Source organism: Lytechinus pictus, chromosome 4, assembly GCF_037042905.1.
Source record: "Lytechinus pictus isolate F3 Inbred chromosome 4, Lp3.0, whole genome shotgun sequence".
In the NCBI taxonomy this organism is placed as follows: Eukaryota; Metazoa; Echinodermata; class Echinoidea; order Temnopleuroida; family Toxopneustidae; genus Lytechinus; species Lytechinus pictus.
Genome location: NC_087248.1, coordinates 28,636,026 through 28,662,321, shown reverse-complemented (window position 1 = coordinate 28,662,321; position 26,296 = coordinate 28,636,026). Strand labels below are relative to the sequence as shown.

The following is a 26,296-nucleotide window of genomic DNA, read 5'->3' as shown; positions in this document are numbered from 1 at the left end:
TTGCCTTTTGTACAAGCTTTGCTTTTTTCGGCAAGACCCTCCGTTTTACTTTAAAATACAATTGTCATACAAGGTAATTTTATTGATTGAATTGTGTTCCTTAAATCTAAGATTATGTTATGTATATTTTATTACGTCTTGCATTATTTTCGACCTTGTTTTGTTATACTTATCATGCTTATGTTGTGAAACGGAAATCAATAAATCAAATCAAATCAAATGTCCTTGGGAAACCAAGAGAAGCATACTGAATTTTTCAAGAAAACTATGAATGTATGAATATACATCCTACCTAGAAAATATTTTGAACAGGCATATTAAATGTTGACGTTGCTGGCTGTCCATAGTTGTGGTTGATTGGCCCGGGGGGGGGGGGGGGGGAGCCACTTACATTGACGAGTGGATACCATGCGCGACCAAAAAAACATGTAAAAACATGTTTCAAGATAGGGCACGTTACGTACGTAACGTAATAAGGGTGTCAAAAACACTAAAATAATGAAAAAAGGGTATCAAATTCGATAGAAAAGCTACGTTTTTAGGATCCAATTTTCGGGGGTATAAAAAATTAAGACTAAAATGTTTTATAAAGGATGTACTTTTTGCCCCAAGAGTCAACACTACGTGTTTAGAGTACAATTTGCGCGAGGTGTTGTGAGGTGGGGCTGTACTAAACCCAATGCCTGGTGTAGGCAAAACCGACGACCGACGTCGTCCGTGGCATAACAATTGAAATATCACTGTACTTGTTTAGCTCTAGGGGTTCAATTCAGGGAATAATTGCCAAGAGCATCGTTTTGTTTCCAATACTTTTCAAGGGTAGGGTTTCACACGCCAATACTTGTTAAGGGGTGCATTTTCAGAATATGGAAAATACGTGTTTAGGGTGCTTTTCGAGACCCCATGGTCGTGCATGGTATCCACACGTCAATGGAAGTGGCCCCCCCCCCCCGGGTTGATTGGATCAATAGTAACTCTTTGTAAGACAGGGCCCATGACATCTTTTCATATGAAACAGCAAGGCAGGGAAGAATCATCTCAGGAAGGAGCTGTATATAGTGGGTCAAGATGTACATCCTCATTTTGGAATTACAATAATAATATTATAATAATAATTGTACATTTATATTGCGCAATTTCTTCATGTATATTCTCTACTGCACATTACAATAATGTTATTATTATCATTATCCCGGGTATATAGCCGTGCTGCTTACAGGTGCTCTGGCATTTGAGGAATTTCTTCCTGCCGGGTACCCATTCACCTCACCTGGGTTGAGTGCAGCACAATATTGGCAAATTTCTTGCTGAAGGAAAACACGCCATGACTGGGAATCGAACCCACATCCCTCAGATTGAAAGACGAGGATCATAACCACTAGACCACGACATCCCCCCACCATTTGATTCTCCTCTACAGATGAGCTCAAACATTACATAGGGGCCTACGGATATTACAATGAAAAGACATTCCTACAGGTGTCTGAAGAAACTAAACTGCAATCAATTGTACAAATCAAATTTCATTTGCATATGACATATCAATAACTTTGATCACAATTCCATGTAATTTGAGACAACAGACCAGCGATCAACCAAATCAACCTCCACGTTTTCGGCTCGCTTGCTTCCCATCTATCATGTTTCAGAAAAAAAATCATTGTAGTTAATTTTCACCCTTATATGCCGCTGGTGACCGATTTATCAAGGTGATTGATTATAACACTGAGATAGTTCAATGTATCCAAACAGGAAAAAAAAAAAAACATTGGGGCGCAGGGTGATTTCGCCCCCCCCCCAATTTCCCATTCACTGCAATGTTTAAAGCTTATCCATCGGCTGTGAAAAGTAGCCCCTGAAAAAAAAATTGCCTGGTATCCAACAAGGTATTTCATCAAGTTAGTTCATCATATACTTAACAAGCTCTGAAGCAGAGACTAAAGCATTTGAAATGGATTCTAGAAATCTGTACAATAAATACGCTTGCAAGAATATCTTTTAGTTTTTCACTCTATCAAAACGTTTCATAAAATGTTAGAACAAACTGCTTTTATATATTTATCAAGCCATTGCACACCGTAATAAAATTCATATTCACAAGCCTTTATAACAGGTGGTCTATTAATATATACAAGCATGAATTTGGTAATCACGTACTTATCTGTGGGATCTACATGTACAGTAGATGAAATATACATCTAATATAATACTAAATTCTAATACCAAAGATACTACAAAGGGGAGATCGGACAGTGCACAGAGCGTGCAATGGAACGCTCCGGAAGAGCGCCCTACAGTGTTGAGTACTTGAGTAAATAACAACCTTTTTTTACCTTTGCATATCGCAATATGGTTGTGTACAAAACCTATGAGAGAAATGGTGGAGGGGTGAAGGAATAGACTATTTGTACATTTTAAGAATTTGTTTCTTCAATTTTTTTCCCCATAAAATTATAAATCAATATATTTGAGAGGTTTCTGGGATTGAAAAAGCTGAAATAATCCACATGCGTTGCCCATGAGCCCTCTCCCAAATCCACTCTCTCATTTCCCCCAAATGTTTTATACACAGCAGCGTGCCGATGTGCGATGGTTTACTTACTCAACGCTAGTGGGCACCCTTCCCCATGAGCATTAATCGAGCGTTTCAAAAAATTGCTGAAGTGTCCGATCTTCCCCTTGTAGTATCTTTGCTAATACCCAATGTGTGGCTTTCTAGGAACTTCAAATCACTTCCAATTAAAATTCATCATGGTGTGTGAAATGTGAGTGCACATCATTTGGATGATGTGAACATTTCAATAAAGCTTTAAGTAATTGACTAATATCAATTCAGAGACAATGCTACGTGACAAAAAGTGATGATACTAATGAATTTCAGGAAAGCTTACACAAGCATTTCAATCATATCTCTGTATCTTGACATGAGGGGGATTCACAATAATCAAGAGGACATTGTAAGTTTGTAAAGAGAATTGTCAAAAGCCATTTTCCTGTGCTTAATGGCTTCAAGTTATCACATGTGCTAATTCAACCAAATGCACTCAGAACCATACGTTATTTGTACGCTGTTGAAAAGAGCTAACCAGCAAATTACAGTAAATCAGCCATTAGCCGAGAGAGATAAGCTCTGATTATTGAACCCGATTTTATGGGGTTTTTTCTTTGCAATTTGAGAGGTCTACTTTTGGTATTTTGGAAGGCTATTATTTCTGGCGATGTCATATTTTTACCGTCAAAACGCTTTGGAATAACAATATATTTTTCGAGACTGGTAAATTCTGAGACCTCAAAATACAAGAATATCTGTAGAAGAGTGATAATGAAAAAAAAATCCAGCATATGTGATACAAAGAAAGCTCTTACATATCTTTGTATATCATTTTACGATAGGCAGGATATCAACACAAATCAGCATTTCATTCATGACAGATATCAAACAGACTTAATACTGCTAAGTCAAGACTTGGAAGGACACATTTTTTTAATGCCCGATATGATACCTTTTTTTTGCACTAAATAAACAAAGATATTGGAATAAATACCACTTCAATCAATCAATTTCTCTGAGGCAAATAAAATGAAAGAATCCTTCAAAAGATTTCACATAATGAGTATTTTCATGAAACAGGGAGAAGCGATGAAGATCACAGCCAGATCATAGCCATTATCTGTAGCCTCAACGACCCCCTGATGAGTTCTACATCCCCTAAATAGGAACTTTGCCCATACCCGAGTGAGTCAGCGACTGTCTCCCATTCCCAGACCCCCAAGCGACACATGCACCAAAGAGTCTGTGTGGGTCTGGAGACATCTGTATCAAGGCACATGGATCTTATTCTATTCAGAAAGCCTGCATTTGGCAATCAGCATCTCCTGGGCACTACTGGGTTCTTCTAACTTCCCGCAGACTTCATAAATTGTCCACCAAGTTTTTTTGGGGGTATATTCATGCAGTGTGAGTTCTTTCTGGGTGTTTCCTGATCAAAGACAGTTTGTGACGATCTTGAAAAAGGTTCCCCAACCTTGTACAGTCAAACCTGTCTTAGCGGCCACCTCTCTATAGCAGCCAACCTGTCTATAGTGGCCACTAAAATGATTCCCTCAGAGACAAATCATGTGTTAAACAACCTGTCCATAGCAGCCACCTGTCTACAAAGGTCACATTTTTCGTTTCCCTTGGGTGGCCACTATAGACAGGTTTTACTGTACTTTGACTTAACATGCAACTGTTGGATCTGCTGATGTGATTCTATGCCCTCTGTAAACACTATAGACAGTTTTTTTCGTTTCCCTTAGGTGGCCACTATAGACAGGTTTTACTGTACTTTGACTTAACATGCAACTGTTGGATCTGCTGATGTGATTCTATGCCCTCTGTAAACGTCAGGATTGGCTTGGTCAGCCATCTGTGGACCCTACAAGCTTAATTAATCCAAATCCCAGGATGATTAGACGGTCCTCGTCGCATGGACGGAAGAACAAGGACAATAGTCCTGGGTGCTGAGACTAGTAACAACTGATCTTGAGCTATCACCAACCGTAACAGGATAATTCACCAAGAAGACAAGCGCCCCTCATGCAATTCACACAGGACCATTCTTCTGGAACGCTTCTCTTGGAGAGGCTAGCTCTCCTGAAGTCAAATCTCCTTGAAGAACATCTTACCTAAATACCAATTCCTTCAAGGACATCTTGCAAAGCATCAGGGGAACTCTCCTAGAACCATCCATAACATGATTAGTATCATATTTATCAGAACCCATGCTGGGTATCCTAGTTCACACTATCAAGACCCAAACCAAAACCACACCTGAAATCATCAAACAAAGGACCCTCAAGATGAAGCCATAGTGACGTTGGTTGGTGAGTCTATCGTAACCAAGTCAGAGTGGTGGTGTTCTATCCGGTCCAGGAGCTGCGACGCTACGGGACAGAACTCTGTCTTCCAGTAGGACTTCATGAGCTGCTGGGTCTCTGCATCCCAGTCTGCATCCTCAGGAACCTCCAGGGCCACTTCCTCATCTGAAATTAAAGACAGATTTAGGAAACATAATGTTGGTGGGCTGTTAAAACCTCATATCTTAAGATTTACACATTTCAGTGTGAGAAAATACCACAGGACAACACATTAAACTGAAACTTATGAAAATCTGTATTTTTCATGAAACCATCAGTATTCTTCTAATTTTTATTGAGGATGATTTCCAACAATTTCAGTAAATCATTACTACTTAGCAGTTCTGGGGCCTGCGATCAAGAGTTGCGATCAAACGCAACTAATAAAATTCTTGCGCAACTTGATTTTCAGCCAATGAAGCACCAACATTCGGGACTTGCGCTTGATATTTAGACTTGCGTTTAAACGCAACTCTTTCTGCAGCGGTAGCAACCTCATATTGTCTGAAAACAGTCTCCCAGTTCCTGCGGAGATCTCGTTTTGGGCAAGTTAAAGAAGGTTTCCACTTTAAAATGTCACACCTCTAAAACAGAACTTTTTGTGAGATTTCCTTTAGAAAAATCCTAAGTTTTGAAATACAAGGCTTTCACTGTCTAAAGTCAAAGGTTCACCCCACCACTGCAAGATCTAAATATACAGTCAACTTCTTAAGTTGCAAACACTTTCATTTATACTCCCAATCAGATCATCTCTCCCATATCCATGAATCAAATTTTAAATCAATTCTTTTTCAATGACCAAGTAAGTTCTTGCAGAAATGGGTCAGTTTTTTTTATTGAACTCTCTCTATACCCTTTGACTTTTGTCAGAAAAATCTTACAAAGATTTGCACACTGCCACTGCATCATAAAACAAATTTGTACACTTTAAAACAGAGCCCATTTTTTAAGTTCATCAAATCTGAATTTGTAATAACATGTATCTTGCTAATATTTATCTCTCCTTTCAAACGGCCCATCTTATTATCAGAATGGACTTCTGGGCCCTGCAAGACACAAGCCTTCGCAATTAATTGCACAATAATCATCAATGTAATCAATTATAAATATATTGAGTGCTAAGGGCTCTGTCACGTTGTTCCGTGCAAGCCTTGCGGGTGACTTTTTAGGCTACCTCCAGGTTGCCCGCATTGACAGAACTCTGCATGTATCTTGCACGCAGCTGCCCAAAGGAGCGCATGCAAGTCTGATTTGCCCACAGAAAAGATCTAAACATGCTCAAAACTTGTTGCAGGTGAGTTGCGTGCGGGTGATTGCCCCGCATCTCACCAGCAATGCTTCTACGGAAAGATGTGACATGGCCTTGATAAGCTCGATGTAACAGGTCCCTGGTGCACATTTTATGAAGACTTATAACTAGAGCTACTATGTATGCCATTATTGCAAAAGACAAGAAAATCTTGGATTACGGTTGGCTGCAGAGCCCCGTTACCATAGCAGTTGTCAAACAGTACTTAATGAAACAGGCCCCTGGACTTCCCCTTCAAATGTAAACAGAACTGCCCAGGCTCGTGGTGACTCCCCCCCCCCCCCCCCCCAATGCTCGAAAGAGCTCTGGAAATTAATTTTAAAAAACCTCAGAAAATCCCCAATCAGTGGAGTGTTAAAGCTTATCAAATGTAGGAGATTCAGGGAGTTGGTTATGAAAATAGCCCCCCAAAATAAATATAAAATAACTTTTTTTTATTATCCTTTTTTGGCTAGTACTGTCTTACCCAGGTAGTCCACAAGCAGTTCTGTAAATTCGCCGGTCTCTTGCTCTCCAAAGGTCTCATTGGAGTTGACGATGTTCTCACTGTAGTTCCACAGCGTCATACAAACCATACCAGCAAGCTGCCAATCACTGCGTCCAAAGTCACGTAATACATCTATCAATCTGAAAAACAACAACATTTTGAAGATTTACATGTAACTCAAGTTATGGATATGATTACTATCATTTTCAAACAGAAAATGGTCAAGTGTTACATTTAATATTTGGTTCTTAGAAAATGCATATTATCATATAAATAATCTCCACTTTCCAGTAAGGCAAATACACATGCTTCTAGATGGATACGAATAAGAAGAATACCATGTGACGAATGCTTCGGATAGAGAGAATGAATAACCTAAAAATATGCTATTTGTAATATTCAGAATTGTGATGCACATAAAGCTACAACAGAGACGTGATTAAGCTGATCAACGTTGAATATGGAAATAAATCAATGTCAAAATTCTTCATAGAGGAAATGTTAATACCACATCTTTGGAAATAAAAGGAGCACATTTGTCAAGATAACGTTGCATGCAAGAATATAGATCATATTAAAAACAAGACAATTTGAATGGATGGATGCATTGCTGGCTTTCCATTTGTGCGATTGATCTGATCGATTGCAACTCATTTGTAGGGTGGGACCAAGGGTAAATTGCCAATTCGTCTATTGCCAACTGGTCCACTCATCACACGGTCTACCTTCATTTAGTCTAATGCCATTCCGTCCATCAACATTTCATCTAACAACCATTTTGGTCCAATCATCAGTTCGTCTAATCACCAATTCATCTATGATCATTTCGTCCCATAACCACTTGGTCTAATATCCACTTTATTTTCAATCATTTAGCCAAAATAACACGTAGTCCAATTAGACCAAATGGTATATGGACTAAATGGCTATTGGACAAACTGGTTATTAGATGAAATGGCAATTAGACCATGTGGATAGTGGACGAACTGATGGTAGACCAAATGATAGTAGACGAGTTGGTAATTAGACAAATTGGCATTGACCAAATGATAGTAGACGAGTTGGTAATTGGACCAACTGGCATATTGACCAAAAGATAGTAGACGAGTTGGTAATTGAACGAAATGGCATTGACCAAATGATAGTAGATGAGTTGGTAATTGGACGAAATGGCATTGACCAAATGATAGTAGACGAGTTGGTAATTGGACGAATTGGCATTGACCAAATGATAGTAGACGAGTTGGTAATTGGACGAATTGGCATTGACCAAATGATAGTAGACGAGTTGGTAATGGGACGAATTGGCATTGGACCAGTTGGAAATAATCTGGACCAAGGACTTACTTGCTGACACCACCCTCTCTCTTGAGCATTGGTCTCCTCTCCTGATCTGCCATCAGGTTTATAAGCACACCACAAGACGTATAGACAAACTCTCTATTACCAGAGTCCAGTAGAGTCACCATCATCTCATCCACTGTTTGAAAGAGATCATAGCAGATATAACCAATGACATATAATACAAATAATGCACAGGATTGGGGTCATTAGTGAGAATTATGCACATAAGGTACCGTGGTCCTGAAAAGTTAGTGAACCCCAACACAACATGAAGTTTATTTCAAGTGTTCAAGTTTTGTCATGTTTTTTTTAGATATTTAATTGTGAAGTCAGGTGATGAAACAAAATTACATTCAATAAAGTTTGTTTCTCTGGGCTCGCTGAACATTGTTGTCTACATTTAATGCATGTAGGAGTGCATTTTGTGGTGGGGTTCACAAACTTTACCTTCGGAAAATTGCCATCCACTGACAAAAGGAAGCAACTCTGTGGAATGAGTTTCTCAGTAAATGAGGCAAATGTGTCATCGTTTTATGTGGGATCATATAGAGTTACATGCTTCAGAAAGATCTGCATTTCAGAAATTGGAGGCTTAGTGAGTCAAATTCCTCAAACATCATGTAGAGCATACGGAAAACAGCCCAAAACACGAATAAAGTTAATTTTGTAAAAGAAAAAATCAAAGTTGCTTTCTTTTGTCAGTGGACAGCAGTTCTCACACACCAGGGGAATTAATGAGGTCATTTGGACTGTTCCCAAAGGAGTTTCAAATTGTAAAACAAGATATGGAGTTTCAAATTTTAAAGTGTATCTGACCGAGCAAGATTCAGAATGTTCCTCCAACTAAAAATACATCTCAGCACAATCCAGCACATGGATTCTTCAAACAGGTCTTAATAATCAATATCAATAAATACAGCTATAACATTCCAATTCATTCTCCCCCCCAGACCTGCCAGCCTCTGGGAATGAAAAACTGTATTCTGTGATTAAAAAAAATGTATTTTTCCAAAAAAAAGTGTATTTCCTAATAAAATGCTTGGCGCACTCGCTCATCGCGGCGCTCAAGCTGCATGCAAGCTAAAATGCGCACTGCTCTTGCAGATGAAAAAAAAAACATTAAAACATGTGTATATCTTCACCCTGGTTTGAACAAAATGAATGAAAAAAAAAACAAGTTACCTGAAATTATATTGATCTTATAACCATATTTGTGCACGTTTTATGAAATAGAGACATATAGAGATTTTTTTTCTCAATAAATTACGATTTAGTTTAAAAAAAAAAAATAATAATAAATTATTTTTTATTTTTTTTATTTTTATTTTCTTTTTTTTACAAAAAACATATTTTTCAAAGAAAAAACGTACTGCCGTATTTTGGTTACAAAAACGTACTAAATACGGCTAAAACGTACTGGTTGGCAGGTCTGCCCCCCCCCCCATTAGCTCACCAGACTACATCTGTTTTACAGATGTATGCCGGTTCCAAGGTGGCTGGGTAAACGAGATTAGATTATAGAAATAAGACATGCCTATATATCTACTTAACTTTTCATTCTGCAGGGTAAAAATTAACACTAGAAGTCGGGTTTAACTTAGACCATGGTCTAACTCTGTGCTAAAATTATGGGAAGCCAAACATTTCAAAATTTTGTTTACAGTGAATGCTTCTCATGTTTACTGTGCTCTTTCCTAATTCTTTAATGGTGAAGACAAACTATCATACTTATCCTTCGCGGGCATGTAATAATGTTTGGAGAGTCAAATGAGCTGATACATTGAACATCTACTGTTAGAAATTTATGAAACAACTTGCTTTCCATAGTTAAACCACAACTTAAAACCAGAGTTCAAATTAAACCGACTCCAGAATACGGGCCATTGGCTTCAGCCTGTGCCTAGATTACAGGCTACAATGGCACATACATGATCACTACTCACCCTTTTTGGCCGTCAAAAAGTTGCGTATATCGACTGATCTTGAGAGGTTTCCAAAGACCCTAGATGCTTCTATCATCCCTTCTTTATGATCAGTAACTAGTTGCTTCAGTAATACTGAAAACAAGATAGAATGCAAAAGAAATATCAAATTCAAAGTTTACATAATGTGCATAATTGTAAAATACCTTGTAATTGCATGATTTACAAATTGAAAAATCAGTGATATCGCGGAATGAAAATCAAAATATGATTCAATCCAAAAGCCATTTGATATAGCCCATTTTCCTTTTGATTACAACGAAAATGATGAAATGAAAATCCAGAATTTATTGTTCAAAATAGACATGAAATGAAATTTTCCGAAAATTTGCTTTGCCTAATTGATCGTGGGCCCGGCAGCTGCTGTGCAGCGCCAGATCAACAAGGCTCTATCCCTTTAAATCGTTGAACGCCAAACAGGGTAGCAGCAACTCCCATCTTTTAACGTCTTTTGGTCTGACGTGGCCGGGGTTTGAACCCCCGACCTCCCGGTTGTGAGACGGACGCTCTACCAACTGAACCAACACACTGAACACACACTACTCCATGCTTGGGACACTTTAATGATAATTCAACACTTAAGAATGATCAGCTTCGTCCAAGGAATTCATTGCTCTCTTCTTAAAATCGATGCACAAGTGTGCCAATTTACAGAATTATAAAGGTCGTACAGGGCATTTACATAACGATTTAGGCCCGACTCCCTACATATGGGTTCGTCCTACAGAGATTTGTCACTCTTGTCTAGTTCACATGAAAAGTTGTAATGCTTTAAAGTTAACATGGTTGGGGCAGTTCATGGTATGAAGTTAGAATGGAGTAAAAATTGGGGTTGGAGGTAAACAAATATGGTTGATTAATTACTACATTGCCCTATTTTATACATCCTACGAAACGGGATGTCCGACACTCAATTTCATAGCTGTACAGAATACCCCGAGGCCCGTTTCATGAAATGGTTTGTAAAGTTGCTCATGAATATATATCAGGGGTGTGAGTGGTCACAAATAAAAAGATCTGAAAAAAGCTGAAGAGTGTTGAAAAAGTCTGAAATAGAAAGAGCTCCCATACTTTTTGTACAGAGGAAAGCCACAAATAAGCTGCAATTAAGCTGAAAATCAAAACAAAAAAAAATCTGAAATCTGATAAAAATCTGAACTCTCACACCCTTGATATATATGACAGGAATACGAAGCGGCAAAATATGAGTCAAAAGTTTCCATGAAAATTTAGGAATTGTATTTCTAAAAATTGACTGAAATGATGGCAAATACATGTACGTCAAATGACATGGAGTAATTTGATATAGAAAAAGGAAAAATACTTTTAAAAAAGGGGGCAGTAGGCATCTCTGTGGAATGCTTTGGAATTTTTGACCTTATAATAATAATAAATAATATTAGATTTGTATTTGCACGTATCCACCTTGCTAGGTACTCAAGACGCTCCTATATTACCCCGGCTAAGCTAGTCTACCGATTCCAGTGCGCACAGCTTTTTGAGGAATTACTTCCTGCCAGTACCCATTCACCTCGCCTGGGTCGAGTGCAGCAGTGTGGATAAATTTTGTGCTGAAGGAAAACATGCCATGGCTAGGATTCGAACCCACGACCCTCTGTTTGAAAGGCGAGAGTCAGACCCACTAGACCACGACGTGCCCACATCTTATTACAAAATGCAGAATTTTGCCTCCGACGAAGATTCTGCTAGGATCGAAAGCTTAGGCCCCTTTTGACTTTCTAATAAATAAAAACAAAATAATGGATTGCTATACTCACATCTCGCTATCTGTACCTGCCTCTCCACAATTGCACTATTGATGATGTCATAGAAAGATAGATTATTGATGGTGATTAGAGCATTGAGGACCAGCTCTTCATTCTGACTAATATCTTTTGATTCTGTAGAAAGAAAAAAAAAGAAACAACTAAATGATATAGACCTTATACATGGACTTCATTGTGCTGCCATCCTAGAGGCTGAAGCCATTGCACTTGCATGCATTGGTGATCAACACACCTGGCGCATCTCTGACAACTCAATTTACACATATTCCTATATCCTCTGAGGGAGGGCGCTATGAGATTATGATGTCACATACATAAATTCTATTGAAGATAAGACAGGAAAACTCTGAAATTTGAAACATAACCCATAATGCAACAGCTAGAGATGTATTGTAATATAGGCCCAATGGAATGATAACGCACTAATTCTAAAGCTTGAGAAAAGATATTCATGTCTTGATGTGTATAAGTTTTTCTTTGCTAATTGAGTGATTTTCCAGTGTTTTCATGGAATTTTTTGCCACCCTCCCTGCCAACACAAGTAATGAATCTATGTAAATTTGTCTGAAGGAGAGCAGTAATGGACATCTCTACTTTGATCGATGAACAGGCTCATTGTTGGAGTATTGAAAGTAACGTAAAGTAAAGTTAGTTACTACTCAATACATTTGTAGCGACCTAAATAATTTGATTAACTTTATTTCTAGTTTTGTCTAATTAAAGACCCACTAGTTTATTTTGCCGCCGTTTTTTAGATACGTCACAGTCTTTACAAATCGTATTACTTATAATTTCCTCCGCTGACTAAGTAGTCCAGCAATAACATATTTCTTTTATTTCTTAAAAATAACAGTTAATAATTGTATATATTAAAAATAAGATTACATATAACAATTGTTTTAATATACTTATTTATTACCTTCCTTTTCATTCGGAAGTCCCGATTTATTTTTATTAAAATAGTTCGATAACTCATGTCGGGCAAGCCCTTACGGGAAGGCGCGTTTAGCGTCACTTGCGGGAAATAAGTCATCGAGAAAGGTGCCCAGACCGTACGTCTTCTTATAATCGATTTTCTGTGTATACGTGGCAAGGCAGTTTTTAATTACGTTAATCAGCCAAGGTACGTTATTTAATATTGAACGATTAAATGATGATCTTAATGTATGTTGAAGTATGATGTTTTATGGCAGTTAATTATTCAATTCCGAGTTATATTTGATTTACTTTGATTTACCTGATATGTGATCCATCGACCGTCTTTACATTTTAGGGCGTGGCACTGAGCTAGTGCCTGGTATTATTTATTGTCGATTATTATGTAACTGGAATCATTACTATCGATCGTAACGAAAATGAAAGTTGTACCGTAATGATGTTTAATTTACCTGTTGCATATATCGTAAAACTTTGATAAGATTGAGAAGATTTATAATTATGTCAATTTTGACCAAATCGAAGCGGCAGAACGATCAATTTATTGTCAGGCCGTACTCGGTATATTTAGGGTACTTTCAGATATCTGAACCTTTCTGAATTTGTTGATTTATAAAATAAAACTCGTGTATTTCATAATTCATGTAATTTATTTGTATTTTTAGCCACGTACTGCAAATGCGGTTCGCCACCCGGGTTTTGAGCTACCTTCTGCACCTTTCATGTAATTCATAATTTCACCGCCCCATGACCAGGGTGAGTGTAGCTTACTTAATTGATAAAGTGAAGTATTTTTTATGTGATTCAATTAAGACCCAAATAATCATATCGATAGTTATTTCATCTGTCATTATGATCGATTATATATATATTTTAATCGATTGGTATATCGATTCAGTTATGCTTAAAAAATATATTTATATAAAATATCGTTTCATTATAATATCAATTATACAATTTAATTGATTGATAATATTTGTTGCATATGGTGAAATTTTATATCCATGAACTAGTTATTCAATTCTGATTCATTAATTGAATATCAACTTCGAATTTATCTGTTGAACTGCATTCTCTACAGAAATATCTTACCTTTTTATAAATGCCATTCATACTGTTATTTAATTCAACATGTTAGTAATTATATGAATCGGTACTTATTGTATTTCTGTTTGTATTTCTTTACAATGCAGGGGTTTTCTTTCTCCTCCATTAAAAGCAGTCACCAATCTAAAACTTGACTACGGTATTGTTTTCTGTCGGGTGTACATCTCAAACGAGGAACCTGCCCGGTTCCTTCATTGGTGATCCCGACGTGATCTGCACCCGATGTGATCGATGCCAGCGAGATCGGACTCCGACCTTACCTAAGCCCCGCCGAAGCCAGAAGTGATACTTGGCCGATGTGATCTGAAGCCCGAGTGACCCGAAGTCCGACGCAACCAGAAACTTGCAATGACGCAGAGCCCGTCGTCGTCGTGACCTGCTGCTCAGCTCGACATAACTCAAGCACTGGCATTTTCTACCGTCGGACGTCGACCTTCTAATGGACATTTCAGATCCGACAGTCAATCGTCAAGTCGGGACGTGATCATTAAACGTCTCGGGACATTTTTAGGTTACTCAATAATTATTGAATGTAATTTATATTGTATTGAATGTATGTATAATTCGCTTCAATATGCTAAGTGATAATGAAGCTGGTCCTGATGGAGCACCACCCGTCCCCGCATTTGCAAACCATGTACAAGCGGTAGCGATTAAGCTCCCACCCTTTTGGAGAAGTGACCCTCTGGTCTGGTTCGCTCAAGCCGAGGCGCAGTTCGCGACACGCGCCATAACTCAAGAAGCGACGAAATATGCGCATGTCATCGCCGCTCTTCCGCAAGATGTAGCACAGGAAATCCGAGACATTTTGGTAAATCCTCCGGCAACTGACCAATATTCAACCTTAAAGAAAAGCCTAATAGCGCGTGTTAGTGCTTCTGAACAGCGTAGAGTTCAGCTTCTTCTAACTGAAGAAGAATTAGGTGATCGCAAGCCCTCGCAGCTTCTTAGACGCATGGAACAACTTCTAGGCGAGCAGAAGTTAGAGAAAGGAATATTCAAGCAACTATTCCTCCAAAGATTGCCCGTTAATGTCCGGCAGATTTTAGCATCTACTAGTGAAGCCTTACCGCTCAGCGAATTGGCTGCGTTGGCTGATCGTATTGTTGAGACACAGCCATACACGCCTGGCACTATTTCAGCCATTGCGCACGGAAATGCGGAAGCTACTCCGAAAGCTACTCCAAAAGCTAGTAGCGATCTCGAAAGTCAGGTTTCCGAACTCACCAGGCTGGTTCGCAATCTCACAACTGTTGTGGGAGATATCCAGCGCAGCCGTAGTCGAAGCCGTAGCAGGAAGCGTGATAATAGACAGGTCAGACGCGACACGTCAACAGATGCTTCGTCCGATGAGCTATGTTGGTACCATCACAAATTTGGTGACAACGCGCACCGTTGTCGACCACCGTGCGCACGACATAATGCTAGTCTTTCGGAAAACTAGCAGGCCAGCGGGTTAACGGGGCGACAAACCCTTCTGGTCAGCCCGAAAATATTGATAGTCGCCTATTCTATGTCAGAGACATAGAGACAAGAGCAAAATTTCTTGTCGACACCGGTGCGGCCGTTTCTGTATTTCCGCCTACTAAGCAGCAGCGGATGCGCAAGTCCGACATCACGCTTAGAGCTGCCAATGAGTCAATTATACATACTTACGGTCAACGCTCGCTTACATTGAATTTTGGTCTCCGGCGCACGTTTAGATGGCTATTCATTATCGCCGACGTATCTACTGGAATACTCGGTGCAGATTTCCTACACAATTTCCGTTTATTAGTAGATGTGAACAGACGTAAGCTACTGGACTGTTTGACAGGTCTCAGTGTAACGGGTAGTCCTGCGAACTGTCCACGCATTAGTCCTATGTTCAATACGACGGATAACCCTCATCCGGTTTACGAGATGTTGCGCGCGGAGTATGGTGAGATCACCGTACCCACATATAAAGCGCAAGCCTTGAAGCATAATGTGGTCCACTACATTGAGACTCGCGGTCCTCCGGTACACGCAAAACCTCGCAGGCTAGCGCCAGACAAGCTTAAGATTGCTCGCGACGAATTTCAGCACATGCTCGAACTCAAAATCATCCGTCCGTCCAATAGCCAATGGTCTTCCCCATTACATATGGTCCCGAAGAAGACAGCAGGAGATTGGCGACCCTGTGGCGATTACCGAGCTTTGAACCGTGCAACAATCCCAGATCGATATCCGGTCCCGCACATCCATGATTTTGCTGGTCACCTACATGGGATGAAGGTATTCTCAAAGATTGATCTGGTACGCGCTTACCATCAAATACCGGTTGCGCCTGAGGATATCGGAAAAACCGCCATTAGCACACCCTTTGGACTCTACGAGTTTGAAAGGATGCCGTTTGGTTTGAGAAACGCTGCCCAAACATTTCAAAGGTTTATCGATCAGGTGACTCGCGGACTTGATTTCGTTTATGCGTACATCGACGACCTCCTTGTGGCTAGCGCCACAAAGGAAAAACACGAGGAAGACCTTCGACTACTCTTCAGCCGGTTGCAAGAGTATGGCGTGGTGATAAATCCAAAAAAATGTGAGTTTGGAGTGCCCGAATTGGATTTCCTTGGTCACCGCATCACTAGTGAGGGAATCGGCCCTCTGCCAGATAAGGTCAGCGCGATCCGCGACGCCAAGGCGCCTACAACCCTCAAGAACTTGCGAAGTTTCTTAGGCCTCGTGAACTTTTACCGAAGGTTCATTCCGGGCTGCGCAAACATCCTGATGCCACTTACAGATTTGTTGGGGAATAAACGAGGCAAGCGCGGCAAGCGATCTCGCAAGGCGCTGGAGTGGACTCCGGCATGCGATATAGCTTTCCGTGAAATCAAGGAGGCACTGGCAAGAGTCGCTTTGCTCACCCACCCGGACGTGGATGCCCCATTGAGCCTCATGGTTGATGCGTCAAACCATGCCGTCGGCGGAGTTGTACAACAACTCAAAGGTGATGCTTGGCAACCGATTGCCTTCTTTTCGCACAAACTACAACCAGCGGAAACTCGTTACAGCACGTTTGGACGCGAGCTTTTGGCAGTGTTTTTGACAATCAAGCATTTCCGCTACATGCTTGATGGACGGCCATTTTGCGTTTTCACGGATCATAAGCCGTTGATCTATTCTTTCCATGCCAAACCTGATCGATATAATCCGAGAGAGATTAGACAGCTTGACTACATTGCTCAATTCACAACCGACTTGCGTCATGTGAAAGGAGATGACAATGCAGTCGCTGATGCGCTATCACGCCCCGAAGTCAATGCCTTGCACACTGACACACGCGTCGATTTTAAGCTCATTGCGCAGACTCAGAAGTCTGACCCCGAATTGCAAGCGATTCTGAACGCGGAAACCGAGAGCAGCATGGCACTTCAAAGCGTACCATTGATCGATACTGGAGAAAAGATCGTATGCGATATGTCACACAACCTTGTGCGCCCGTTCGTGCCGGAAGAACACAGGAGAGCTGTTTTCAATGCGATACACGGCCTGTCTCATCCTGGTGTTCGTGCGACTCAAAAAGCCCTTACTGCCCGTTTCGTTTGGCCAGGTGTCAATAAGACAGTTCGACATTGGGCACAATCATGTCTTCACTGCCAGCGGTCAAAGGTTAACCGGCACGTCAAAGCACCCTTCGGTACTTTCAGTGCACCGGATGCACGTTTCGGGCACGTGCATATTGATCTCGTTGGTCCGCTCCCTCCGTCTAATGGGAATACGTACCTCCTCACTTGCGTAGATAGGTACACCCGGTGGCCAGAGGCCATTCCGATTCCTGATATGACAGCAGAAACAGTCGCACGAGCTTTTATAGAGCGATGGATTTCGGTGTTCGGCGCACCAGACTGCATTACTACCGACCGCGGGAGGCAATTTGAGTCTCGTTTATTTGCGGAGCTATCCAAACTGCTCGGAACCACAAGAGTTCGTACGACGTCGTACCATCCGGCTGCTAACGGATTGGTCGAAAGATTTCACAGGCAGCTGAAGTCGGCTCTGAAAGCTCAGGACGACCCGCAACACTGGCACGAGTACTTGCCTATAGTACTCCTCGGCATACGCACTACCGTTAAAGAAGACCTAACATGCTCACCTGCCGAGCTGGTATTCGGTACCACTCTGCGTCTGCCAGGTCAGTTTATTGCTCCGGAACGCACCGTAGTTGATCCCAGCGATTATGTCTCGCGATTAAAGCAACACATGAGTGATTGCACCGTAACTCCTACGCGAGTTAAACAAGGAGCTACTTATGTTCCGAAGGATTTGTTTAACAGCTCATATGTATTCGTTAGGGTAGACGCTGTACGCAAGCCCTTGCAACAACCGTACAACGGTCCCTTCAAAGTCTTGAAGAAGAATAGCAAATTCTTCACCCTCGACATAGGGGGCAAGCGCGAAACGGTCAGTGTTAACCGGTTGAAAGTCGCGTATGTAGAAGAGCGAGCTGATGGCGATGCACTTATTTCTGAGAAAGCGCCAGCGAACTACGCCGCAGCTCCGAAAACCAGTCCGTCAACTGCTAAAACGTTGCCGGTACAGCGCACCAACACAACTCCACCCGTCAGGATTACTAGGTATGGTCGCCATGTTCATTGGCCTAAACGATACATGGCAGTTGGTTAGTTCACGATTTGTAATTGTGATAATATATCTACATGCAATGTGTACTTCATTGTGATTCGTAATGTAGTTGTAATTCGTAATTGTAACCTTTTTTTGTATATATATTCCCTGTGTGTGAAAACGTTTACAACTTCATTACTAAGGGGGGATTTTTTGTAGCGACCTAAATAATTTGATTAACTTTATTTCTAGTTTTGTCTAATTAAAGACCCACTAGTTTATTTTGCCGCCGTTTTTTAGATACGTCACAGTCTTTACAAATCGTATTACTTATAATTTCCTCCGCTGACTAAGTAGTCCAGCAATAACATATTTCTTTTATTTCTTAAAAATAACAGTTAATAATTGTATATATTAAAAATAAGATTACATATAACAATTGTTTTAATATACTTATTTATTACCTTCCTTTTCATTCGGAAGTCCCGATTTATTTTTATTAAAATAGTTCGATAACTCATGTCGGGCAAGCCCTTACGGGAAGGCGCGTTTAGCGTCACTTGCGGGAAATAAGTCATCGAGAAAGGTGCCCAGACCGTACGTCTTCTTATAATCGATTTTCTGTGTATACGTGGCAAGGCAGTTTTTAATTACGTTAATCAGCCAAGGTACGTTATTTAATATTGAACGATTAAATGATGATCTTAATGTATGTTGAAGTATGATGTTTTATGGCAGTTAATTATTCAATTCCGAGTTATATTTGATTTACTTTGATTTACCTGATATGTGATCCATCGACCGTCTTTACATTTTAGGGCGTGGCACTGAGCTAGTGCCTGGTATTATTTATTGTCGATTATTATGTAACTGGAATCATTACTATCGATCGTAACGAAAATGAAAGTTGTACCGTAATGATGTTTAATTTACCTGTTGCATATATCGTAAAACTTTGATAAGATTGAGAAGATTTATAATTATGTCAATTTTGACCAAATCGAAGCGGCAGAACGATCAATTTATTGTCAGGCCGTACTCGGTATATTTAGGGTACTTTCAGATATCTGAACCTTTCTGAATTTGTTGATTTATAAAATAAAACTCGTGTATTTCATAATTCATGTAATTTATTTGTATTTTTAGCCACGTACTGCAAATGCGGTTCGCCACCCGGGTTTTGAGCTACCTTCTGCACCTTTCATGTAATTCATAATTTCACCGCCCCATGACCAAGGTGAGTGTAGCTTACTTTAATAATTGATAAAGTGAAGTATTTTTTATGTGATTCAATTAAGACCCAAATAATCATATCGATAGTTATTTCATCTGTCATTATGATCGATTATATATATATTTTAATCGATTGGTATATCGATTCAGTTATGCTTAAAAAATATATTTATATAAAATATCGTTTCATTATAATATCAATTATACAATTTAATTGATTGATAATATTTGTTGCATATGGTGAAATTTTATATCCATGAACTAGTTATTCAATTCTGATTCATTAATTGAATATCAACTTCGAATTTATCTGTTGAACTGCATTCTCTACAGAAATATCTTACCTTTTTATAAATGCCATTCATACTGTTATTTAATTCAACATGTTAGTAATTATATGAATCGGTACTTATTGTATTTCTGTTTGTATTTCTTTACAATGCAGGGGTTTTCTTTCTCCTCCATTAAAAGCAGTCACCAATCTAAAACTTGACTACGGTATTGTTTTCTGTCGGGTGTACATCTCAAACGAGGAACCTGCCCGGTTCCTTCATTGGTGATCCCGACGTGATCTGCACCCGATGTGATCGATGCCAGCGAGATCGGACTCCGACCTTACCTAAGCCCCGCCGAAGCCAGAAGTGATACTTGGCCGATGTGATCTGAAGCCCGAGTGACCCGAAGTCCGACGCAACCAGAAACTTGCAATGACGCAGAGCCCGTCGTCGTCGTGACCTGCTGCTCAGCTCGACATAACTCAAGCACTGGCATTTTCTACCGTCGGACGTCGACCTTCTAATGGACATTTCAGATCCGACAGTCAATCGTCAAGTCGGGACGTGATCATTAAACGTCTCGGGACATTTTTAGGTTACTCAATAATTATTGAATGTAATTTATATTGTATTGAATGTATGTATAATTCGCTTCAATATGCTAAGTGATAATGAAGCTGGTCCTGATGGAGCACCACCCGTCCCCGCATTTGCAAACCATGTACAAGCGGTAGCGATTAAGCTCCCACCCTTTTGGAGAAGTGACCCTCTGGTCTGGTTCGCTCAAGCCGAGGCGCAGTTCGCGACACGCGCCATAACTCAAGAAGCGACGAAATATGCGCATGTCATCGCCGCTCTTCCGCAAGATGTAGCACAGGAAATCCGAGACATTTTGGTAAATCCTCCGGCAACTGACCAATATTCAACCTTAAAGAAAAGCCTAATAGCGCGTGTTAGTGCTTCTGAACAGCGTAGAGTTCAGCTTCTTCTAACTGAAGAAGAATTAGGTGATCGCAAGCCCTCGCAGCTTCTTAGACGCATGGAACAACTTCTAGGCGAGCAGAAGTTAGAGAAAGGAATATTCAAGCAACTATTCCTCCAAAGATTGCCCGTTAATGTCCGGCAGATTTTAGCATCTACTAGTGAAGCCTTACCGCTCAGCGAATTGGCTGCGTTGGCTGATCGTATTGTTGAGACACAGCCATACACGCCTGGCACTATTTCAGCCATTGCGCACGGAAATGCGGAAGCTACTCCGAAAGCTACTCCAAAAGCTAGTAGCGATCTCGAAAGTCAGGTTTCCGAACTCACCAGGCTGGTTCGCAATCTCACAACTGTTGTGGGAGATATCCAGCGCAGCCGTAGTCGAAGCCGTAGCAGGAAGCGTGATAATAGACAGGTCAGACGCGACACGTCAACAGATGCTTCGTCCGATGAGCTATGTTGGTACCATCACAAATTTGGTGACAACGCGCACCGTTGTCGACCACCGTGCGCACGACATAATGCTAGTCTTTCGGAAAACTAGCAGGCCAGCGGGTTAACGGGGCGACAAACCCTTCTGGTCAGCCCGAAAATATTGATAGTCGCCTATTCTATGTCAGAGACATAGAGACAAGAGCAAAATTTCTTGTCGACACCGGTGCGGCCGTTTCTGTATTTCCGCCTACTAAGCAGCAGCGGATGCGCAAGTCCGACATCACGCTTAGAGCTGCCAATGAGTCAATTATACATACTTACGGTCAACGCTCGCTTACATTGAATTTTGGTCTCCGGCGCACGTTTAGATGGCTATTCATTATCGCCGACGTATCTACTGGAATACTCGGTGCAGATTTCCTACACAATTTCCGTTTATTAGTAGATGTGAACAGACGTAAGCTACTGGACTGTTTGACAGGTCTCAGTGTAACGGGTAGTCCTGCGAACTGTCCACGCATTAGTCCTATGTTCAATACGACGGATAACCCTCATCCGGTTTACGAGATGTTGCGCGCGGAGTATGGTGAGATCACCGTACCCACATATAAAGCGCAAGCCTTGAAGCATAATGTGGTCCACTACATTGAGACTCGCGGTCCTCCGGTACACGCAAAACCTCGCAGGCTAGCGCCAGACAAGCTTAAGATTGCTCGCGACGAATTTCAGCACATGCTCGAACTCAAAATCATCCGTCCGTCCAATAGCCAATGGTCTTCCCCATTACATATGGTCCCGAAGAAGACAGCAGGAGATTGGCGACCCTGTGGCGATTACCGAGCTTTGAACCGTGCAACAATCCCAGATCGATATCCGGTCCCGCACATCCATGATTTTGCTGGTCACCTACATGGGATGAAGGTATTCTCAAAGATTGATCTGGTACGCGCTTACCATCAAATACCGGTTGCGCCTGAGGATATCGGAAAAACCGCCATTAGCACACCCTTTGGACTCTACGAGTTTGAAAGGATGCCGTTTGGTTTGAGAAACGCTGCCCAAACATTTCAAAGGTTTATCGATCAGGTGACTCGCGGACTTGATTTCGTTTATGCGTACATCGACGACCTCCTTGTGGCTAGCGCCACAAAGGAAAAACACGAGGAAGACCTTCGACTACTCTTCAGCCGGTTGCAAGAGTATGGCGTGGTGATAAATCCAAAAAAATGTGAGTTTGGAGTGCCCGAATTGGATTTCCTTGGTCACCGCATCACTAGTGAGGGAATCGGCCCTCTGCCAGATAAGGTCAGCGCGATCCGCGACGCCAAGGCGCCTACAACCCTCAAGAACTTGCGAAGTTTCTTAGGCCTCGTGAACTTTTACCGAAGGTTCATTCCGGGCTGCGCAAACATCCTGATGCCACTTACAGATTTGTTGGGGAATAAACGAGGCAAGCGCGGCAAGCGATCTCGCAAGGCGCTGGAGTGGACTCCGGCATGCGATATAGCTTTCCGTGAAATCAAGGAGGCACTGGCAAGAGTCGCTTTGCTCACCCACCCGGACGTGGATGCCCCATTGAGCCTCATGGTTGATGCGTCAAACCATGCCGTCGGCGGAGTTGTACAACAACTCAAAGGTGATGCTTGGCAACCAATTGCCTTCTTTTCGCACAAACTACAACCAGCGGAAACTCGTTACAGCACGTTTGGACGCGAGCTTTTGGCAGTGTTTTTGACAATCAAGCATTTCCGCTACATGCTTGATGGACGGCCATTTTGCGTTTTCACGGATCATAAGCCGTTGATCTATTCTTTCCATGCCAAACCTGATCGATATAATCCGAGAGAGATTAGACAGCTTGACTACATTGCTCAATTCACAACCGACTTGCGTCATGTGAAAGGAGATGACAATGCAGTCGCTGATGCGCTATCACGCCCCGAAGTCAATGCCTTGCACACTGACACACGCGTCGATTTTAAGCTCATTGCGCAGACTCAGAAGTCTGACCCCGAATTGCAAGCGATTCTGAACGCGGAAACCGAGAGCAGCATGGCACTTCAAAGCGTACCATTGATCGATACTGGAGAAAAGATCGTATGCGATATGTCACACAACCTTGTGCGCCCGTTCGTGCCGGAAGAACACAGGAGAGCTGTTTTCAATGCGATACACGGCCTGTCTCATCCTGGTGTTCGTGCGACTCAAAAAGCCCTTACTGCCCGTTTCGTTTGGCCAGGTGTCAATAAGACAGTTCGACATTGGGCACAATCATGTCTTCACTGCCAGCGGTCAAAGGTTAACCGGCACGTCAAAGCACCCTTCGGTACTTTCAGTGCACCGGATGCACGTTTCGGGCACGTGCATATTGATCTCGTTGGTCCGCTCCCTCCGTCTAATGGGAATACGTACCTCCTCACTTGCGTAGATAGGTACACCCGGTGGCCAGAGGCCATTCCGATTCCTGATATGACAGCAGAAACAGTCGCACGAGCTTTTATAGAGCGATGGATTTCGGTGTTCGGCGCACCAGACTGCATTACTACCGACCGCGGGAGGCAATTTGAGTCTCGTTTATTTGCGGAGCTATCCAAACTGCTCGGAACCACAAGAGTTCGTACGACGTCGTACCATCCGGCTGCTAACGGATTGGTCGAAAGATTTCACAGGCAGCTGAAGTCGGCTCTGAAAGCTCAGGACGACCCGCAACACTGGCACGAGTACTTGCCTATAGTACTCCTCGGCATACGCACTACCGTTAAAGAAGACCTAACATGCTCACCTGCCGAGCTGGTATTCGGTACCACTCTGCGTCTGCCAGGTCAGTTTATTGCTCCGGAACGCACCGTAGTTGATCCCAGCGATTATGTCTCGCGATTAAAGCAACACATGAGTGATTGCACCGTAACTCCTACGCGAGTTAAACAAGGAGCTACTTATGTTCCGAAGGATTTGTTTAACAGCTCATATGTATTCGTTAGGGTAGACGCTGTACGCAAGCCCTTGCAACAACCGTACAACGGTCCCTTCAAAGTCTTGAAGAAGAATAGCAAATTCTTCACCCTCGACATAGGGGGCAAGCGCGAAACGGTCAGTGTTAACCGGTTGAAAGTCGCGTATGTAGAAGAGCGAGCTGATGGCGATGCACTTATTTCTGAGAAAGCGCCAGCGAACTACGCCGCAGCTCCGAAAACCAGTCCGTCAACTGCTAAAACGTTGCCGGTACAGCGCACCAACACAACTCCACCCGTCAGGATTACTAGGTATGGTCGCCATGTTCATTGGCCTAAACGATACATGGCAGTTGGTTAGTTCACGATTTGTAATTGTGATAATATATCTACATGCAATGTGTACTTCATTGTGATTCGTAATGTAGTTGTAATTCGTAATTGTAACCTTTTTTTGTATATATATTCCCTGTGTGTGAAAACGTTTACAACTTCATTACTAAGGGGGGATTTTTTGTAGCGACCTAAATAATTTGATTAACTTTATTTCTAGTTTTGTCTAATTAAAGACCCACTAGTTTATTTTGCCGCCGTTTTTTAGATACGTCACAGTCTTTACAAATCGTATTACTTATAATTTCCTCCGCTGACTAAGTAGTCCAGCAATAACATATTTCTTTTATTTCTTAAAAATAACAGTTAATAATTGTATATATTAAAAATAAGATTACATATAACAATTGTTTTAATATACTTATTTATTACCTTCCTTTTCATTCGGAAGTCCCGATTTATTTTTATTAAAATAGTTCGATAACTCATGTCGGGCAAGCCCTTACGGGAAGGCGCGTTTAGCGTCACTTGCGGGAAATAAGTCATCGAGAAAGGTGCCCAGACCGTACGTCTTCTTATAATCGATTTTCTGTGTATACGTGGCAAGGCAGTTTTTAATTACGTTAATCAGCCAAGGTACGTTATTTAATATTGAACGATTAAATGATGATCTTAATGTATGTTGAAGTATGATGTTTTATGGCAGTTAATTATTCAATTCCGAGTTATATTTGATTTACTTTGATTTACCTGATATGTGATCCATCGACCGTCTTTACATTTTAGGGCGTGGCACTGAGCTAGTGCCTGGTATTATTTATTGTCGATTATTATGTAACTGGAATCATTACTATCGATCGTAACGAAAATGAAAGTTGTACCGTAATGATGTTTAATTTACCTGTTGCATATATCGTAAAACTTTGATAAGATTGAGAAGATTTATAATTATGTCAATTTTGACCAAATCGAAGCGGCAGAACGATCAATTTATTGTCAGGCCGTACTCGGTATATTTAGGGTACTTTCAGATATCTGAACCTTTCTGAATTTGTTGATTTATAAAATAAAACTCGTGTATTTCATAATTCATGTAATTTATTTGTATTTTTAGCCACGTACTGCAAATGCGGTTCGCCACCCGGGTTTTGAGCTACCTTCTGCACCTTTCATGTAATTCATAATTTCACCGCCCCATGACCAGGGTGAGTGTAGCTTACTTAATTGATAAAGTGAAGTATTTTTTATGTGATTCAATTAAGACCCAAATAATCATATCGATAGTTATTTCATCTGTCATTATGATCGATTATATATATATTTTAATCGATTGGTATATCGATTCAGTTATGCTTAAAAAATATATTTATATAAAATATCGTTTCATTATAATATCAATTATACAATTTAATTGATTGATAATATTTGTTGCATATGGTGAAATTTTATATCCATGAACTAGTTATTCAATTCTGATTCATTAATTGAATATCAACTTCGAATTTATCTGTTGAACTGCATTCTCTACAGAAATATCTTACCTTTTTATAAATGCCATTCATACTGTTATTTAATTCAACATGTTAGTAATTATATGAATCGGTACTTATTGTATTTCTGTTTGTATTTCTTTACAATGCAGGGGTT

General features: G+C 40.9%; 1 protein-coding gene across 1 annotated transcript; it reads right to left on the bottom strand.

Annotated features, from left to right (window-relative positions):
- Window positions 1-2,082: 2,082 nt before the first annotated feature.
- On the bottom strand, window positions 2,083-14,298 carry LOC135153838 (armadillo repeat-containing protein 2-like). Its single transcript, XM_064098013.1, has 6 exons — window positions 14,112-14,298; window positions 11,800-11,922; window positions 9,983-10,096; window positions 8,043-8,175; window positions 6,675-6,835; window positions 2,083-5,025 (listed from the first exon to the last, which is right to left on the bottom strand). The coding sequence occupies exons 1-6, from the start codon at window positions 14,296-14,298 to the stop codon at window positions 4,838-4,840; spliced, it is 906 nt and encodes a 301-aa protein (XP_063954083.1). The 3' UTR covers window positions 2,083-4,837.
- Window positions 14,299-26,296: the final 11,998 nt, after the last annotated feature.

What these genes read in the sequence shown, in the direction of transcription:
- LOC135153838 (XM_064098013.1), bottom strand. Translation starts at nt 14,298, where the DNA reads ATGTCCATTAGAAGGTCGACGTCCGACGGTAGAAAATGCCAGTGCTTG. An exon ending in CTGGCTTCGGCGGGGCTTAG is followed by an intron (nt 11,923 to 14,111) that starts GTAAGGTCGGAG and finishes TTCTTTCTACAG; the next exon opens with AATCAAAAGATATTAGTCAG. An exon ending in GCAGGTACAGATAGCGAGAT is followed by an intron (nt 10,097 to 11,799) that starts GTGAGTATAGCA and finishes TCTTGTTTTCAG; the next exon opens with TATTACTGAAGCAACTAGTT.